This window comes from Pocillopora verrucosa, chromosome 4 (genome assembly GCF_036669915.1).
Source record: "Pocillopora verrucosa isolate sample1 chromosome 4, ASM3666991v2, whole genome shotgun sequence".
Classification (NCBI taxonomy): Eukaryota; Metazoa; Cnidaria; class Anthozoa; order Scleractinia; family Pocilloporidae; genus Pocillopora; species Pocillopora verrucosa.
Window position 1 is genome coordinate 9,887,203 of NC_089315.1, and position 15,327 is coordinate 9,902,529.

Genomic DNA, 15,327 nt, shown 5'->3' on the forward strand with positions numbered 1-15,327 from the left:
CAGCCAATCAGATTATTTGAACCATTCTAACAGGGATTCTGATTGGCTTATTGTAGCGTGCTTTATGAGAGTATAGAGCATGCTGACGACACTGTTGTTCGCTTTGGAAATAAGATTTGTTTTGAAAATTGAAAGTAATTCTTGGGGAACTTAACGGATTATTTATTATAAAACAAATAGAAAAGCCTTGACAGAAATTCATACTAATCATACTAATCTCTCCCCCTCAAGAAGTGGGGAGAAACACTCGACTACGTCTCGTGTTTCCCCCTACACTTCTTTCGTGCTCTAGCCGCTTCCTGCGTGCTTTACAACAGAACAGAGCGCAGTCAAGGCTTCTCTATTTGTTAAATATTTTGCATTTGCACTAATTTAAATCTCCCTTCGGACACTTGTGCATCTCAACAGAGAGTGAAGATTTGTCCTGATGTGATATATTCGCTTTTAGTTTTGTAAATGTTTAGTGGCAAGGAAAGGCGTTTATTGTGAATATCATTTCAATCACTTTCTCGTTCTAACTTCAGGAAGGGTGAGTTTATTAAAAGAAGGCCAACCCGCTTATCTTTGTGGCTTTTTAATCCATTTCCAGTGACGTGAAGCGATTTGGATTATCCTCAAGTTCAGTCGCCATTTAATAGGGAAAAGTTTTCCATGTCGCGAACCACTAGAAATGAACTATAATCTTACCTAGATCTACAGACTTTGATCTTGCCCTGCTTATTATGACCTTCATTCTAAGATTCCATTACAAATACAATGCACCTTCAAAATGAGAAAGAATAGGAGAACTGACGAAGTGACCATTTTCTCCACAGTCGACTTGGGAAACCTCAGGAGTAGAGCGCAGCTGGATGTTACATCATACCAGATTCGTGATTTGTGCAAACGCTTAGACGACAACAAAATCGAGATCACGTTATTCCAATTAACCCCAGCCGCAGAGGAGGTTCTCCCGATCCTTGGGAAAGTTCAAGAGAGTTTAACTTTCCAAGGCCTTTGGAAGAAATACGGACTCAAAGCCCAAACAGTTAGAAAGAATGACGAGGCGCAAAAACGACATCTCAGTCTTTCCGATGTCGTTGAAAATGTTTGGAAACCAGCTTTTAAAATTTGGACCAAACATGTTGCTAGTGTAAAAGATGGAACAATTTCTCTAGGAGATGTTGACAAGCTCTTTAGCGGCTACAAAAACCGCGAAAAGGAACTCGAGGAAGAGTTATCCTACATGTTTGAAGTGAACACAGGTCAAACAACTAAAAAAGCCAAAGGATTAAAGAAAACTGTCAGAGAGCGAGTTGCTCAAATTCAACGTTACCATCAGCTTCATCAGTACTCTAGTTCAGCAGACACCATCTGGGAGTTTAAAGAGGCGATGGGTTTTACTGGGAACTTCAAAGTTGTTGAAGAACTGCGTAATCAGGTATCATAGTCCTTATTGCTTAAAAATGGTGATAGGACCGAGTGGTGTCCAATTCGGTCTGTATTCACACGAGTGATTAACAAAATGTAAGACCGCGAAGCGGGAGTCCGATCTGTCAATCACGAGTATGATTACTGAGAGAATTGGACGAAGTCCTTTCTTCCAATTAATCAAAACTATGATAAAATTTGGGAAAGAAACTTACATTGGTTATACATTTTCGTAATAAGAAAAACTACAGTTTACTCGGCGATACAACAGCGCGCGGACATGATGCGTTCTGTCTACTTGCACAAGCATGACGTGTTAACTGTCCCTTTAACTGCCTTATTACACTGTCCAGTTACAAGCATGTGCTATTAGTGCTCAGATTGGGCTGGTGATAATCGACTACGTTCGAGAATTTTGTTATAGTTTTGATTATTGACGATGCCGAGTAAGTTGAGGAAGAAAACACTAGTATATGTCCTAGAATGGGATGCAGTTATTCATCGTGGCGAATACATTTGTAGCGAATTTTTGTCCTTCGTCTCACGATTTGGTTACTACCGATGTAGACCACGATGTCTTTTTCAGGTGCTGGTCTTCCTCTTCAAGCGCCTACAAAAGACAAGGATGCGATCGAAAAAAACGTCGCCAACTACATCTGAAAGTGACTACATCGTTATGCAAAGGAGTATGCTTCGCTACAAACAATTTCTGTGCGTGGCATTGGAAATATTCTACCCAAACTGTGGAAGCTCTGTTAATTTTTGGTGAAGTCTTGAAGTTTGATTTAAGGAAAAAATTTCTATGAACCCGAGGGTGCACTTTCGTTTTGCGACAGATCTTGCACAACAGAAAGCTATCGGCGAAAGAAACGACATGTGCACGTGACTTAAACTAAATTAGAATATGTGATAAAAGCGTGTTCCTTTTTCCCTTTTTTTTTAATGTAGTTATCAGTAGAATTCAAGCAAAAGCCCTTGCACAGCATTGGAGAAAGCTTTTCAAAGGCCGGTCAAGCTCTTCAATGTTTGGATGTCAACAAGGCTCAGTGCCTCAAAGCAGTGGTAGACAGTAAAAGGCTCGTGGAGTGGTTACGTTCAACTATCAAATGTAAGTTGAGACATGCGGGGGAAAGTGGTCTAATAGAGAGTTTGATACGGAAACACTAGACAAAACCCTCCGTTGCCATTATCGATTTCCCAGGTTGTCTCCCCTGCTTTTTTCAGCTTGCCTAAAATTCAACAGAAGTTTATGTGTTCCGCGACGCATGAAAATGTTGCTTTTCGCTTGTATAACACATACTAGAATAATTACTCACTTGAGCGTAAGTCTCAGAAAGTAATAAACATCGTTACGTATCTTTCGTTTCACAGCCACCCAAGAGCTTAAGGTTCTTGTTGACTTGGCTTTGATCTCTGCCGGTGAAAGCGACATGGAAACTGACCGCATATCCAGTCTGCATACGAGCTGCTTGGGTTTTGCTCCTCTGATATTTGACCTCAAAGAAAGTGAAAAACAAAGAGTGAATTTTGATCAACTGATGAACGCCTGTGATCCTGTTTGGAAAGCAGTCGAGACGGATCAGATGTTACCCAGAAAGCTGGTAAAACAGCCGAATTACAGAATGAAACCGTTCAATTGTTTTCCTACTGAACATCTTGTTTGCCTTTACCTCCTTAACAGTTTGCAAAACATGTTTCACCTCTTTTGGAATACCTTTACTTATTTTTCACTCATTAAATTGAGTTTTTGGTTGTATGCCTATTCTCAGTCTTATTGTTCAGTCTTTTTGTCGTGACCAAGTAATAAAGTTCCTTTCTTGGAAACGTCCATCGAATAACCAAATATCAGAATATTGGCAGGGCTTACGGCCATTTCCTCACAAACTTCCCCTTTTCAACACTTTCCCTTCTAGCAAAGATAAGAGTCTTACAAAGTTTGGCTCAGTCTTCAAACTTCATTGATTTTACCTCATACACTACTGCACATCAAGGAATTTGACCAGTGGGACCAAATATGTGATTGATACCTGAGTTCTTTGTTTCTTGCAGTACGACACTAACAGACATTTGGAGTGGCTAAAAACTGTCAAAGAGTCTCATGGCTCGGTTGCTATGACGTCATTAGTGCAGGCGAAGACGATCAATTCCAGTGGTGTATATCTTGTGGGCCATTTGGATACCGAGAAAGGTCCGTCACCAGAACAAGGAAAACGATTGTCATCCAAAGATGTGATCCGACTGACGGTTCCCCTTAGAGAAGGAAGTGAAAAGGAGCATAGAAAAACTTATTCGATTGACGAACTAAAGGACTTGCAGAGTAAACTGATGTTGATCGCAGGAAAGGCTGAAAAAGGGAAGGATGACGTGGAGCAGTTCGTTAGGGTAAGTGAAAATACAATAGTTTTGAGGACGGTTTTTTCCAGTGAAGTTGTTGCCTGATACCGTATTTATTCGATTGAACGCCGCGGGGTTTTTTTAAATTTTTTCTGATTCGAGTGCGACATTTATTTACAATCCAATTCATTTCTTGCAAACATTAGTATGGTAACTAAAGAAACATGTTTTAGCGCTTGTTTCAAAAGTTATTTTCTTAATCGTTCTCAATTTCACAATTTGCATGTTAATACTACTGCAATACATAAAGTGAAAAAATATCACTCAATTTCAATGTCACTCTCCTCTTCATGATCCGAGTACTAATGATGTAATGTCGGATATGCTTCCTCGATATAAAAACTGGTACATTCAAAAGGATTTGTGTCTGATTCACTCAGAATTTTCGAAATGCGATCGAAGCGTTGGTCGTCTACTGCCTTTCGATCCGTCCACGGGAAGGTTCAACGCGCAGCTCGAGATAGATTTTTTTGATGACCCCTGTGGGTATCTCTGCACAGGAATCAAGAACCGGCAGCAAAATGGTTCTCCTCGAGGTTTCCTTTAAATTTCCAGCAGCTGTTATTTCCGTTAATTCCCTCAGTACCCAGCCATTTATCATACTTTTCAGAGGAAGCGGCCTTGAACGCACTCTACTGGCACAGTTACTCGGTCGATTTTTTTTTTACTGCAATGCATAAGTAATACTATCTTCAATGAAGCACTCGAAGAAGTCCCAGGCTAATAGCGATCAACCATCAACCTGTCTATCATTGCCTTGGTAGTCAACAATCTTTTGCGTTCTTTTTGAGTTTATTCGAGGGCGACGTTTATTGATATTCCTGCTCTGAAATGTGGCGTTTATGGAGGGCAGCGTTTAATCGATTAAATTTGGTACTGAAAAACTAAGTTTTTTTTATCAAATTATAGAATCTTGAAGGTGTCATGCGTTTAGCAACTGCATATATCGACCTCTTTGAATCTGGTTACATTCATCGTATGAATTGGAGCCAAGAATATCACTGTAGCAAAGATCAAGTCGCCGGCGAGTCTGTTGCGAAGGAATTGGGTGAAGAGAGCTCTTTCATGGAAACGTGTTATAACAACTGGAAGAAGAAGGTCAGTGATGCAAGGAAGGAGTATCAAGAATTGAACTTCTTCACCACGCAGCAGTTGATGACACTGAGGAAAGAAATCGCCACAGTTTGCCACAGCAACGACCTCGCTATGAACAACATTCAAGTGCTCACTTTGCTGGAAAGTGTTCGTCCCAGTTTGACCAGCGAACAGTTAAAATCAGCCATAGAGCGTGCTTTTAAGGACGCAGAATTACTCGAGAACCGCAGAGGAACAGCGGAGCTGCCTTCGTTCACTCATGTTCCTTCAGACGATGAAATAGTGACTCGCGAGTCAATGTTTGACGACAACAACCACGCGAGCACGAGTTTTTCAACAGCAACCAGTACGTGTCGAGTACAAACTATATCTGTCAAGAAACCGAAGCCAAAGGAAACATCGAAGATTCAAAGTTTCTTGAATGCAGCTGCCGATGATGGTTATTCGGAGCAGATCGCGTTGGCTGCTATGGCGAGGCTAGGTGTTGACGCAGAAGAAGACGACTTATTGTTGTGGTGTCTTGAAGAAGCCGACGAGGCTGATATCGAGGCTCTTTACGAAGATGCGAAGCAAAATCCCATGATTGCCCGAGAATTCTTCCCAGAGGGGGTGGAGTCTGTTGATCAGGATGTGCCAGCGGAAGATTTCTGGTATGTTAGTTATACCAACTAAATTAACTTTGGCGCAACAAGGAACATCATCGTAGAATAACTATTTAACAAATAGATTCCAAGTTGCCGTACGTCTGTTCAGTAATAGATCACAGATGACGTCAAAATGTGGTAAGGACAAAAAAGTGGCACACGAGGCACAGCCGAGTGTGTCACTGATGTTCTTACCACATTTTGACGTCCTCTGTGATCTATTACTGAACAGACGCACGGCAACTTGGAATCTATTTTTTTTATATAATAAAGACTTAAAATATACGGGGAAAAAGTTTTAATGATGATGTCATCTATACGTCTGTTCTCCAATAGATCATAAGTTAGAACCAATCAGAATGCGTACATAACTGAGCTTATTATATAAAAAGTATTTAATCACAATTACTTGAAATATTAACGTTAAAGAGAAAGAGCTAATGTCACTGTTTTGCGTAGGATGCTTCCTTTTGATATAAAAGTTGCAATTTGTTATCAAGTGAGAATAAGTAAGCTTAACAGTACCTATGTCAACTTGATGGTTTTCGAGATAAGATACGAAAGCAACCATCAAAAATTGAGATTTTGTTATTTTTCTTTTACTTCAGTGAAAACGAAACCGACACAGACCAGGTATTGGAGATGTCGTCCACGCCTGCTGAAACCATTTTTGGAGAGCACGCGGTTAGCAAAGACGAAGATAACGAAACAGAGATCAGTCAATATCTTACACTCACTCAGCTTGGAAACATCCTGAGAGAACTTTCAGTTCTAGGTAAAACGCTCACTTATATTCATATAAAACAGCTAAAACCGCTGCTGAGGTGAATGAAAAATGTGCAGCTGTGATATCAAAATTATCTCTATTTGCTGAACCATGAACGTGATATTAATTTCACATTTCAGGAATTGGAGCGACAGCTCGCTCTTTTCCAGCGTTCTTAAAAAGGGGACGACCCAACCTCATGCTTGTTCCTAAAGGTAAGTCTAACAGGAACTCAGGGAGCACCTAATCAGATCAGTACAATGGATTAAAGTTCAATAACTAGAATCATTTTGGTCTTGCTGCCATGTATTCCCCATCGTACTTCACATGACAGCAAATTTTCTCTACTATGATTTGTTCTTTGTCCTACCCCTTTTTTTTGTAGATGACATCCTTGCTACAGTCCTCGCCCTTTATATGCATGACAAAAAGCAGCCTTTGCCAAGCCATGAAGAGGTGCTCCTTTGCACTCCTGACACCACCACAGAAGAGGTACAGTATACATTTCGGAAGAATTTTTCCCAATATATTTTCATATTTTCATACCGTTAATAGTAAAATGAGTCGAGGAGCATAGTTGCTTAAAACACCGCATCTTGATTCTCATATCCAGCAGATTGAGGAAAGTAGGGAAATTTCCCGCTTATGAGTTGAGTGGCTCAACCATTAAAATTTGTTTCCTTCTATCTGTTTTTCCTTTAACGTAGATCGAGTTGCTATGGAGACGTGCAATAGGGGACATGGAGGACCGCTTTTATTGTCTCGCACACGCAGATGTGTTGGATTTTTCAGTCAGTAAGCAGGCAGTGGAAATGCTTGGTGTAGTGACACGGGGACTTGCTGGCAAGACTGGAGAACGTGAGTTTGACTTGAGTTAAATGACATGTTTTTCATTGGAAGGTCAAGTTTATGGATATGAATCGTCAGTGGTTTCTGTTACTTGTCAGATTATGGCATAGTAGTAATCTGCAGTAGCGAGAATGAAGACCGTGCCAACGTAGTAGCAGCTCTTGATCAGTATCGTGTCGCTGCTCCACCTTGTCCTTCGCCAGATGACTTGAAAAGTTACCTCAAGCATCAGTTCAAAGCACCTCCTTCTCGAAACGGTTACATCAGTGGTAGTAAGATTACTTGGACAACAGCTGGATCCTTAGACCCAGAAAAGTAAGTTTTCGCTGATGTTCCTAGAGATTAAGACAGTGGGAGGCCTCCATCCCGGAGAAAATAGAAAATGTGTTGGAAAAAGTTTTCCCTTCAATACAGGTGAAAGAAGTAAAGTTTGTAGAAGTGTTTTGTTCAAACTGACTGAAGTCTCTGATCTTAGAATGGAAGATTTCAAAAAGAGAAACTCTGTTGTATGATCTAAACGGTATGGCTCGAAATAGCGGGCTTCTTTTGATGAGGATTGGTGCAGCTAACATGCTGATTTTTTTTTAGACTCTCCGTTCGAGTTGTCTCATCACACCGAGGAGGTTTGGGAAAGACTCTGTTTGTTCGTCGCTTAACAGAACAGTTGCCTAACCTCGTAAACAACGACATGGTTATGACAAATTTACGGAGAAAGGACTCAAAAACATTCTTGCACGTGACCGTGCCTCTTCATGGGAATTCCACAGACTCGTCGATGCTTGTTGATGCACTTCTTCCGCATGCAGTGAAGGCAAATGTACCGCTGTCCCGTATATTCCACCTGGACGTGTCACCTTCGGTGAGATGCAAACCGTATGCAAGTTGAAACTTGAATTAATATTTCCAGTGGCCAACACTTGTAAAATGCCCAACCGGCGCGTGTCCTCAGTTGCTTATCTCAATATTTTATGACATGTTATGTTCTCCTTTTTTAGATGAGACGTGGTTTGGACGCCCTTATTTTCAACCTTCTTGTCCTTGGCTACCTTTGTGACAAGATGGGAAGAGTGTGGAGGAGACGAAGCACAGACTTGTACATCATTGAGATTACGACCACTGCACCCCTACCCATGGGTTTCATCAGGGAGGAAGAAGGTCAAAGTCGAGGGGTGAGTGAAAAGTTGGAGAGAGGGTGAATGTCATCTATAGATATAAAATCAACAGAATAATGCAGTAGCACAATCAGGGAGAGGTGCTTCGTCCATTGTTTTGTTGGTGAATTAAAATTTCAGATGCTGAGAAGTGATTTAAATATCCGTTGCTTTATGGAAAGTAGCTCGTGTCCTTCACTGTCTCTTCTTGTGATGTCGACTACTCTTTTCATTTTCAGAGACAATGTGGAAAATCCACAATGTCTAAGCGGCCAGTTTATGACCTGCTACCAACTATTGAGTGTCAAACACCAAGAACTGTTCTCTGCTGTTTAGCAGATACTCAAGGTATTTAACTGAGATTCTCCTTCAACAAGCAATTAGTAGTTGGTTCTTAAGTGTTTCCTTGAATTTTTTTTTAGATAAACAGGACTGTAATCCACTGTTTGACGTCAAAGAGTTTCGAAACGCACCGTTCCAGAGGGTTTATCAATATCTGAAACTGTCAAATGAAGGAAAGAGTCTTGACAACTTTACGTTTTCGCCAGGAAATGTGGATGAAGATCAAAAGACATGCCTCATGCTCCTTCTTAGGTTTGTTGAACGTACCTAATTGAATGTTCTAAACGTGTTAACAGATAGTGTTTGTCAATTCGTTCTTTGGTGAAAGGTAAATTAATAATTTAAGAATTTGTTCATGCTTAGCGTGCGTATATTGAGTTATGGATGCACGCGGAAAGTTTGGAGAGCACGAAAAATGCGTAAGAGTAGCTCGAGGCGTAGCCAAGAGCAACTCTAGCTTTTTGAGTGTTCTCCAAACTTCCCAAGTGTGTGTTGTGAGAATTTGCACTCTATCACAATAAAAGGCTTCTTCGCGCAGATCCTTGTTGTCGCTCTGTTATAAAAGAATTTGCTCATGCTTTTAACTGTGCGTATATCGAGTTATGGATGCACTTGGGAAGTGCTAGAGTTGCTCTCGGCTGCGCCTCGACCTACTCTCACGCATTTTTCATGCTCTCCAAACTTCCCGCGTGCATCCATAACTCCCAAGTGTGCGTTGTGAGAATTTGCACTCTATCACAATAAAAGGCTTCTTCGCGCAGATCCTTGTTGTCGCTCTGTTATAAAAGAATTTGCTCATGCTTTTAACTGTGCGTATATCGAGTTATGGATGCACTTGGGAAGTGCTAGAGTTGCTCTCGGCTGCGCCTCGACCTACTCTCACGCATTTTTCATGCTCTCCAAACTTCCCGCGTGCATCCATAACTCGATATACGCACGACAAGCCTGAACAAATTCTTAAATGGAAAATGAGAGGTTTCTTTGAAGGGAGACGTCCCTTTCCAACTGCATGCTTAGGCACATACATGGAGGAAAGGATTATTCTCTCTTTCTTTTTGAAGGTTGTTAAAATAAATTGTTTGGCCTGCCATCATAGTTACTCACTACTGTTTAATTTGCAGAAATTGTGGTATTCCTGATCCCTCGTGGTCAGAGATTCGTCATTTTGTGAGTTTCTTGAACTCGCAGCTCCGCGACTGTGAACAAAGTTTTTTTTGTGACATGCAGCTGATGAGGGCTGTTTTAGCAGGACCCAATGTGCTGAATCTTGAAGGTTTCCGCTCCTTTGTTGTGCGCTTTATGATACAAATGTCAAGGGTAAGCTAGCTTTTCAAATTTTTGCTCACCCAACTTTCTTATAGCGTCTTGCTGACTCCAAATAACTTGGATTCTGGGTTTTGATTTATTAACGTGATAAGTGGAGCTTCTGAGTTTTATTACATCTTTTGGTAGCTTTGCAGCATCAGTGAGTACCATGAAGAGTTATTTCCTTTCCTTGTAGGATTTTGCTACTCCATCTTTGACAGAAGAGAACACTGTATTTTATACGGAGGACAACGCAGAGCTCGAGCGAAAAGAGATCGAACAGTTTCAACTTAGAAGACGCTGGGAAAGCAGGTGAGAGCTTAGCTGTTTTTGCTATAGTTGAAAACTCCAGATTTTTATTAATTATCGCTGCCATTTATTTTGTGACGGGTTAACTCAGACTGGTTAACTTTCACGTAGCAATCGTATTGCGGGCTCGCTTTGTGCTAAAATTATTAGATAAGGACTATATCCTCTCTATTAATCTCCCATGTTTTGAACGCAGTGTGTCTGATGTTTTTCTTTTGTTATTCAGCCCTCACCCCTACTTGTTCTTCAACCAAGACCACATAACTATGACGTTTCTTGGTTTCATCATTAATTCCGTCGGTGATCTTGTTGATCCACGAACAAGTCAAACGTTGGAGAAAGGTTTAATGTCCAAACCCTTGCGAAATGGTCTGCAAGCCCAACGTGTCGATTTTGCAACAAACATAGAGACCTCTAAGAAGTAAGTGCCAGACAATAAACCCATTTGTAGGTATTTGTCTTTGAAGAAGAGTTATTACAATTAACCTTGGTTCCTTTAGGAGTCAAGTTAATGAATTTTTTCTTATGAAGTGTATGGTAAGACTGGCAAAGCTCGTGGAAAAGGGATTCATGCATACGGCATTTAGGGTAGAGTTCTTCCGGCCTAGATACACCTCGTAGAGGGGAAAGTAGCATTTCACCGAAGCTTTTAGTTCCTACGTGACAGTTTGTTCCAGTGTGATAAATTGTGTACAACATATTAACTCTGTTTTAGAGAGGACAAGATAAATCAGTTATGTTCTGTGATGGGGGTAAACTGGTTGTACGATCCAGACATAGCCTATGAATTAACTACAGACAATGTCAAGAAGATTCTGGCTATTCACATGAGATTCAGGTAAGAGGTGGTGATGTATTGTTTTTAATAATTCCCTTTTCATTTTTAAGACAAATTAAGGTCAGACTATGCAAGGGTTAGAGCAAATTCAACTCTCAGTTTAAATGGCAGCGAAACTGAAACAAATCGAACACAAACTCTAAACACGCTTTCAACACTATTTTGCCTTTGTCTGACAAAGTGAATGGGTTTTCACTCACTTCTGAGCTTTAACACTTACAGATGCAACATCCCTGTGATCGTGATGGGTGAGACTGGTTGTGGTAAGACCCGTCTCATTCGATACATGTGCGGCTTACAAGCAGGGCCTGAAGGACCCCGGAACATGCTTCTCGTTAAGGTAAGTTGATTATTACATTTCTAATATTTATTTCTACTAGCAGAGTCCTAACACTATATTTTGGTGGGGATAATAGCGGATAATATGTTTTAGGTTATGATGGTGGCTATTGGGATGAAATGCTTTTGGTGGAAGTTGTCGGTGGTGATAAAACTGGTAGTACTTCTCTTCGGAATGTTGTATCGACGATAATGCGATTGCTGCATGTTGCAGATGGGGACGCCGTTGAGGTAGTGATTACGCAATTTTGGTGACGATCTCATCTTGATGGTAATGGTGATCGTGGTGAGCCAAGTGTTAGCAATGGAAATTGAGATAGTTTTAATGGTTCGGTTGTCCGTGGGTGTGGTGCAGATGGTGGTTGTGGTGGGGATGGTGTTGATACTGCTGGTGGTAGTAGTGGTGGCAAAATGGGGAGAGAAGGGGTATTGCGGGAGAGTGTAAGGGTGGTGTTGCCATTGCTGATGGTGTTTGGAAAAGTTGGGCTATTAGTGGTAGTTTTTGTTGATGCTCCTGCTGCGTATGGTTGTGGTAGTGACTTTTATCGTGGAAGTAGAGCTGCTTGTGGTGCTCCCTCTGGTTGTAGGGAATCTCTCCTACAAAATAATTTCAACGTAACACCTACTTTACAGCTACATCAGTTTCGTCATACACCACTTTCTTTTCAAGGTTCATGGTGGTACAACATACGAAGATATCAAGCTCAAAGTTCACCAAGCAGAAGAAATGGCCCGCGAAAATCAAGACAAGAATATTGACACGGTTTTGTTCTTTGATGAAGCCAACACTACAGAGGCACTGACCATGATTAAGGAAGTTATGGTCGACCGAAGAATCAATGGTCGGCCTATTGGACAAGGGCTAGAAAGGCTGCAGTTTATCGCTGCCTGTAACCCTTACAGAAGGTAAAACATGTGTCTTCCGCTCCGAGCTCAGCTAAGCGTAAAGTGTCTTAGAAATGAATGGTAAGAGCAAAGTGTTGTTTCCATGTGTATTTCTAGGCACACAGATGACATGATCCACAAGCTGGAGTCAGCTGGTCTTGGATATCACGTGAGAGCAGATGGATCAGAAGATCGGCTGGGTAGGAGACGTTATAGGGTTGAATTTCCTAAGGATTTTGTTTGAAAATTGATTTTGAGAAAAGAAGAGTGTTAACGGATCTATTAATCACAGGTGATGCCTTGTTCAGAATTGTTTGTGAAGCTTCCATTTTGAATGATTCCTAAAAAGGGAGGAACTTGCATACCAGGTAATTGTCCCATCGACAGTTCCCTATTGGCTGACTCCCGGCAAGTGCGACAGGCTCCGATCATCTAAGTTGGGTTACACCCTGGAAAAAAAATAGTGCACGTGCAAATGCGGTAAAAGCATAGTAGTGAATTAAAAGGTCGTTTGGTAATTATTTTTTGGTAATAATTGTTCTCTACAGGTCATATCCCATTACGTCATCTCGTCTACCGTGTACACGCCCTCCCTGGGAGCATGCGCCCGTTGATATGGGATTTTGGTCAACTGAAACCAGATGTAGAAAGACTATATACTAACCAGATTGTCAGCCGTTACGTAAGTGTATCCTAATAGTCCCTCTGAACTCAAAATATGATCTTTCTAACCCATAAACTATCAGTCCTCTGTCACATATTTTATTATTGGAACTTGAGATATGTGTATTTTATCTGAGATTTATTAAAGACATAAAGATAAAAAGGAAATGAATCTAGAATGTGACATGTTCAAGAGACCCGAGTGAACATTTGCACTGAACCCAAGATAGGGTTAGTGGTAATAAACATTTTGATTCATGGTACGAGGCAGGAGGACAGGAGGTACGGCATTTACTTACTTATATCCCTCTAATTTTATGAATAAATTCCTAAGGAAATGAAACATCAGTCTACCAAAAAAGGATAGGGTTGTTGCTTTGTCTTTTTCCATATTCTGGAATAACCTCGAGTGAAGAGAGCAAACGCCACTTTACTCCCCCTCGACTATCTTTCATACAATTTGATTTTACTTATTTGTGTTTTTATGACAGATTCTTCACGAAGGACAACTAGTGGGAGACTCTTCGACAGTAGAAGCAGTCGCTGAGGTTCTGGCAGCCTCGCAAAAATATATGAGAGATCAATCGGTGCGTGAAAAGTTTTAGAACACTTTTTTTTGCATATTAGATGCATTAGTGTTATAAATTGCTTTTCAATCACACGGTGGCGGTGCAAGCCCAAAGAGAGAATAACCTTTTTTTTAAATCCAGGATGAGTGCAGCTTTGTTAGTCTTCGTGATGTCGAGAGAGCCATGCAAGTGATGGTCTGGTTTTATAAGCACGTGGATACACTCGGTAGACTTATGAGAAAGGTTACCGCTGAGCAACGAAGGGAGGAAGGTTTAGATATCGATGAAGATGATGAAGAGGAAGAGATGGTAATAAAGCTATTTAACATTTTATGCTCCACTAAGTAAAATTTTACCGAAAATGAAATCCCACGGAATGTCAGAATGAGCTATTCTCGAGTCTAGAAATCCTCTCAAATCGGTGGAAAATGTTTCTTGAAAGTCAGTTTGTTTGCATGATAATTGGACTAAGAAAGATGGTAAACTCTGAACACAGTCCTCGTTTTGGGGACTTTGGACGTGCCTCATTGAGTTATTGTATGATCCTTCAAAATAATGATCCGGAATGAATAGTTGAAAATTTGATGCTATAAGACATCGTGTTGCTTAAACCAGAAATAGGTGTTTGTATTGATAAGTCCAATTATGTTTGAGGGGTGCAAAGTGGGGCCGCAAGAATTCTGGTTAAAAGTATCATCATTTTGTATATTCCGCAGTATTCAATCACACCTCTAACCCGTGCCCTGGTACTCGCCATTGGTGTCTGTTACCATGCCAAGCTTCAGGATCGGCGTGAAGAATATCGCACTGTCGTGGCACGCAGCTTTAAGGCGCCATGTTCGCTTCCAGGTGGTCACAAGCAGATACACCGTGAGATTTCAAGGTATGAGGAGAGTCTAATACAACGTGGTCTACTTCATGCGAAGGAATTCATGACCCAGCCTTTTAGACCTTTTATGTACCAAAATAGAAAGACATTTACTGCGGCCAGTTAATGGATAGTTATAAAAAGTATATTTTATTAAGACAAAGACGGTTGGACAGACAGAAGTCTGATCAACAAGAAAAGATTTGTGGGGTTCGAGTTTTTTACTCACACCTTTGCCGGTTCTTTACCATATGTAAGCAAGAAATGTACCTTACGTGTTCCAATTTTGTCTGTGATAGTTGTCAAAAAGCTGTGCTAAATGAGTTGGATCTCGGCCCCAACATCGCTCGCAACACAGCCTTGAGCGAAAATGTGTTTATGATGGTGGTGTGCATTGAGCTCAGGATCCCATTATTTGTGGTTGGAAAACCAGGCAGCTCAAAATCTTTGGCGAAGACGGTTGTTGCCGATAATATGCAAGGCGATGCTGCAAGATCGCAATTATTCAAGACCTTCAAGCAGGTTATATGACCATTTAAGATACAATATAATGTCATATTCTTCTTTCCATAAGGGAAGAGCAATTAGGATCGATGTAATGGGAATTCGTAGGAGATATGTTGATCTCGCAGTAGTCGATATCCTGGTTACATTTATGTTCGAGCTCTTGCGGGGTGATTATGTTGACTTGGTCAAGACACGTTAGTATAACAGCTTCTTTCCGCATCAAAAAGTACGAATGGAGACCAACATACTTTCAGGGAAACTCGATGGAGATATAAGTCAGCCATTCGCTGTTTGGTCACTATTGGCTTTGCGCGCTTCGCGTAGTCCATAGTACTTCTGCTCTACGTTTTGTAATTGGGAGTTACACAGAAAAGAGGAAGTTAATCTCAGAGT

The 15,327-nt window shown here is 40.9% G+C and overlaps 1 protein-coding gene across 1 annotated transcript in view; it reads left to right on the top strand.

Moving 5' to 3' along the window:
- Nucleotides 1–15,327, top strand: part of LOC131793379 (E3 ubiquitin-protein ligase rnf213-alpha-like) — a 66,590-nt gene that overhangs the window by 25,029 nt on the left and 26,234 nt on the right. The window contains exons 20-45 of the mRNA XM_066165199.1: nucleotides 816–1,420; nucleotides 2,359–2,518; nucleotides 2,782–3,011; nucleotides 3,460–3,792; nucleotides 4,714–5,549; nucleotides 6,152–6,318; nucleotides 6,450–6,524; nucleotides 6,695–6,801; nucleotides 7,017–7,167; nucleotides 7,257–7,473; nucleotides 7,747–8,017; nucleotides 8,154–8,327; nucleotides 8,549–8,657; nucleotides 8,732–8,903; nucleotides 9,773–9,968; nucleotides 10,153–10,268; nucleotides 10,492–10,686; nucleotides 10,981–11,103; nucleotides 11,326–11,443; nucleotides 12,113–12,348; nucleotides 12,445–12,527; nucleotides 12,876–13,009; nucleotides 13,482–13,577; nucleotides 13,701–13,868; nucleotides 14,276–14,442; nucleotides 14,727–14,949. Of these exons, the coding sequence (XP_066021296.1) occupies nucleotides 816–1,420; nucleotides 2,359–2,518; nucleotides 2,782–3,011; nucleotides 3,460–3,792; nucleotides 4,714–5,549; nucleotides 6,152–6,318; nucleotides 6,450–6,524; nucleotides 6,695–6,801; nucleotides 7,017–7,167; nucleotides 7,257–7,473; nucleotides 7,747–8,017; nucleotides 8,154–8,327; nucleotides 8,549–8,657; nucleotides 8,732–8,903; nucleotides 9,773–9,968; nucleotides 10,153–10,268; nucleotides 10,492–10,686; nucleotides 10,981–11,103; nucleotides 11,326–11,443; nucleotides 12,113–12,348; nucleotides 12,445–12,527; nucleotides 12,876–13,009; nucleotides 13,482–13,577; nucleotides 13,701–13,868; nucleotides 14,276–14,442; nucleotides 14,727–14,949 (5,462 nt within the window). The remainder of the gene's footprint in view (nucleotides 1–815; nucleotides 1,421–2,358; nucleotides 2,519–2,781; nucleotides 3,012–3,459; nucleotides 3,793–4,713; nucleotides 5,550–6,151; nucleotides 6,319–6,449; nucleotides 6,525–6,694; nucleotides 6,802–7,016; nucleotides 7,168–7,256; nucleotides 7,474–7,746; nucleotides 8,018–8,153; nucleotides 8,328–8,548; nucleotides 8,658–8,731; nucleotides 8,904–9,772; nucleotides 9,969–10,152; nucleotides 10,269–10,491; nucleotides 10,687–10,980; nucleotides 11,104–11,325; nucleotides 11,444–12,112; nucleotides 12,349–12,444; nucleotides 12,528–12,875; nucleotides 13,010–13,481; nucleotides 13,578–13,700; nucleotides 13,869–14,275; nucleotides 14,443–14,726; nucleotides 14,950–15,327) is intronic.